This window comes from Sorghum bicolor, chromosome 3 (assembly GCF_000003195.3).
Source record: "Sorghum bicolor cultivar BTx623 chromosome 3, Sorghum_bicolor_NCBIv3, whole genome shotgun sequence".
In the NCBI taxonomy this organism is placed as follows: domain Eukaryota; kingdom Viridiplantae; phylum Streptophyta; class Magnoliopsida; order Poales; family Poaceae; genus Sorghum; species Sorghum bicolor.
In genome coordinates this window covers 45,517,185-45,520,935 of record NC_012872.2, presented here as the reverse complement: position 1 = coordinate 45,520,935, position 3,751 = coordinate 45,517,185, and the positions used below count along the sequence as shown (strand labels likewise).

Below are 3,751 nucleotides of genomic sequence, written 5' to 3'. Positions count from 1 at the left end.
TATAAATATATATATTTATTTTTTTATTTTTATTTTTTTTCTTATATATATATATTATATATATATATATATATATATATATATATATATATATATATATATATATATATATATATATATATATATATATATATATATATATATATATATATATATATATATATATATATATATATATATATATATATATTTCCTTTCTTCTCAGCAAGTCAGCATTAATATAGCTGTATATTATGCATGGAAATCTCGTGCGATCAAACGGCGCCCACGATTTGCTCCGACTCGTATCTCTCAAGGAAAGAGAGACAAAACCAATGGGACTCAGCCGCGCGCACCCAGGGATCAATCCTGCAAGGCAGAAGGGATGGCCGCAGTCGACGACTTCGACGATGTTGACGCGCTGGCCCTGTTCGACTTCCACGAGTCCCGTGCCGGCGTCCGCGGCCTCGTCGAGTCCGGCGTCACCACGGTGCCGCCGCCGTTCCTGGCGCCCGCCGCGTGGAACTCCTCGCCGGCGGCCACGGAGGCCCTGGTCGCGCCAACCGTCGACCTCTCCCTCCCGCGCTCCCAGGCCGTCGCGCTCGTTGGCGCCGCGGCGCGCTCGTGCGGCTTGTTCCAGGTCACAAACCACGGCGTCCCGCCCGGCACCGTCGAGTCGGCGCTCTCCGCGGTCAGGGCCTTCAACGAGCAGCCACTGGCGTCGCGCTCGGCGTACTACTCCGTCTCGACTGCCGGGCCCGCCATCTACACCACCGTGCCCATCCCGGCGCGGAACGCGGGGCAGCCTGCCAACGCGCCTCTCCTGCCATGGCGCGACACGATCGTTCTCCGCTTCGGCCACGGCGAATCCCACCTCGACCACCTCCCCGCGGCGTGCCTCGACGCGCTACTGGAGTACCACCGGTCGCTGACGGTGCTCGGGAAGATGATCGCCGGCCTGCTGTCGGAAGCGCTCGGCGTGGGGACTGAGCAGCTGGACAGGGCAGTGCAGGTTGAAGCCACCCTGATGCAGTGCCACTACTACCCGCCGTGCCCTCAACCGGAGCGGGTCGTCGGCAGCCGTGTCCACACCGACGGTGATTTGTTCACGGTGGTTGCGCAGGACGGTGTCGGCGGGCTGCAGGTGCGGCTCGACGGCCATGGAGATACCTGGGTGGACGTCGTGCCCGTCACCGGTGCACTTATTGTCAACATTGGCGACGTGCTAAAGGTACTATAATCATGGAATAGTAAGTTCTGTTTTCTTCCTACTAGAAGTTTACAATTATCTAGTACTACTTGCACACTTATTTCATTAAGATTATACACACTTCATTAAACTTATTATACTGGTATGTAGTAGTATCTTGAAATATTAAATTGTGAAAAACGTAGAATCACACCTAATCTATATCTACCTAATAATAAAGAAACAAAATTTCTATATAAATTTTCTTTTGGCCTCTTACTTCCGTGTGCCTCACCTGTTCTTCCATTTTTGTTCATAAGTTTCCACCCCCAAATAAGTCTTCGTTTCCTATGCAGGTGCGTCAGTTTGGGGGCTCTTCATCACTTGTAGAGTCCGCATCTAAAACCAATTCCAAATACAGTAAAAAACGCATAAAGATCTATAATCAGAGAAACTAAAACACCATGGATTCATACATTTTCAAAACAAGAAGAACAAATCTAGGATAAATCAAGACGCGCGACCACAGACAAAATCGGACCACATGAACCTACCAAACTTAGCTTTGCCCCGCTCCCTGCTCAGATCCCCCAACCGTGAGTTTGCCTCCAGCGTGAGCATGTGCGCACGGGAATTGTCGTCTGGCGAGGAGTAGGAGCCACTGGGTGTGAGCACGTCCAACGGGTATGGGGCCACGTGGCCGCTAGGGTACCAGCACGCAGACCTTCAATGACGCCGAGCGGCGGAAGTCGAAGATGGTGTCCTCACGGAAAGACTCCGGGCGTGGAGGGCACGGTCACTCGATGCATAGGCATCGTGGTTGCTCAATGCAGAGGCGAAGTTGGAGGCAAAGGTGGAAGTCCTGGCAGCAACATAAAAAGGGAGTCTAGGTCGACTGTAGGCTGCGCGGGAGTGCTGGAGAGGAGCAGGCCGGCAGGGCTAGCGATGTGGCACGACGACTGGTCTGGTGTGGAAAGGAGCCCGTAGAGCTCGGCTGCCCGTTGGTGTACTGTGAGCTAGAGAGATAGGAAGGGGATGCTTACGGTGAAGGTGATAATAATGAAGAGAGAAAAAAGTGAAACGGTAAAATAACTAAGGCTCCACTAGTGAAGCAAGATTGTAGTAAGTTGGCTTCGCCACCAATCTGACTGCGTCATCACACCGGGCAAGGATGACACGGTTATGAGCCAAATCGTGTAGTGGGTGATGCCCATGCATGAACCATCTACTTGTGAGCGGTTGTGCATTCTAGCATATATTGACATAGCCTTTAGCGATACTATATAGGTGATTAAGATCAGGAATCACACGTAAATATTTTAAAAAATGTGAGACTTTATGTTTTCTATGTCACTAAATTTGTAAATTTTTTAATATGTTTGTCACAAGCTACGTCCATGGTCATGCTTGTATAAAAATTCATGGCCACCGTGCAATGCACCAGGTTTATGAATATTTGGTAAAAGAATTCATGACCACTGTGCAACATACTATTTGGTATTTTTCTTCCACCATTGCAATGCACGAACACATTTACTAGTAATATATTATTATTAACATTTCTAGCTAATTCTTATAGTACGTAATTTATAGGTGGTTTCCAATGATGACTACAAAAGCGTGGAGCACAGAGTGGTGGTCAAGTCCACACAAGAGGCTAGAGTCTCTATTGCCCTCTTCTTCAATCCTGGCAAGTGTGGCGACTCTGATTTCTTTGGTCCTCTAGCAGAGCTGGTGACACAACAAAGGCCTGCACGCTACCGGAGTTTAACATGGCCAGAGTTGCTTAGATATAGAAAACAGCTTGGCCATGCCAGGCCATCACTTGATAAATTCAAGGTAAATTTGAACTAATAACTGTCAGGACCGACTAACACACGGATATCTGCATCTGGTATGTGTCGGTCAATTACTTTCTAGTTATTCGGGCAAATTTTAATAATAATATAGTATCCTCCAGTAACTAGTAGTACGGAGTAGAAGCTAAGAGTAACTGTAAAGTATTACTATCGCTCAAGCGTCTCATATTCGTATCGTCTATTCGCCCTGATAGTTCCAATAAATGCTCATTGACTTGGTAACAGTAACCCATCAGACTACAAAGGAACATAGACACGAGATGAGCCAGAGAAGCTGTACTGCCAACTATGTACTGTATAAGTATTGTCCTTCTTTGTGCCAGATTCAGATTGCCATTCTAATTCTAATCCACATTTTGCCACGCCACGTCGAAAAGTATATGGATGCCTCTCTGCTTAACCGTCCGCGTCCATGTTTTTGGCATCAAATGTGTAGCATGTAAGACTGTTTTTGGCGTCAAATGTGTAGCATGTAAGAGCAGTTCGATCTACTGGCGAAAATCAAGCAGTGGAATTTTTTATTAAGGCAAAAACTATAGAGAGGAGATTCCCACAATGCTTCAATTTGATTTATAAATTAAAAGAAGGGGATGGGATGGGATGAGTTACATACTTACAGGTTATAAAGCTTGTTACAAATAGAAATAATAACTGATAGCATCTAACCAAAAGCTAAAGGAAGATCTAATTTTATTATACTAGCAAATGACCATGCGAAATTTAT

At 46.3% G+C, this 3,751-nt stretch overlaps 1 protein-coding gene across 1 annotated transcript; it reads left to right on the top strand.

The window, feature by feature from the left end:
* LOC8074953 (1-aminocyclopropane-1-carboxylate oxidase homolog 4) lies at nt 335–3,220 on the top strand. Its single transcript, XM_002457899.2, has 2 exons — nt 335–1,210; nt 2,762–3,220. Exons 1-2 carry the CDS (start codon nt 365–367, stop codon nt 3,020–3,022), a joined length of 1,107 nt encoding a protein of 368 aa, XP_002457944.1. The 5' UTR covers nt 335–364; the 3' UTR covers nt 3,023–3,220.

Excerpts from the sequence above, each read along its gene's own strand:
- LOC8074953 (XM_002457899.2), top strand. The coding sequence starts at position 365 with ATGGCCGCAGTCGACGACTTCGACGATGTTGACGCGCTGGCCCTGTTC. Across the intron at positions 1,211-2,761 it reads ACATTGGCGACGTGCTAAAG|GTGGTTTCCAATGATGACTA; the intron begins GTACTATAATCA and ends CGTAATTTATAG.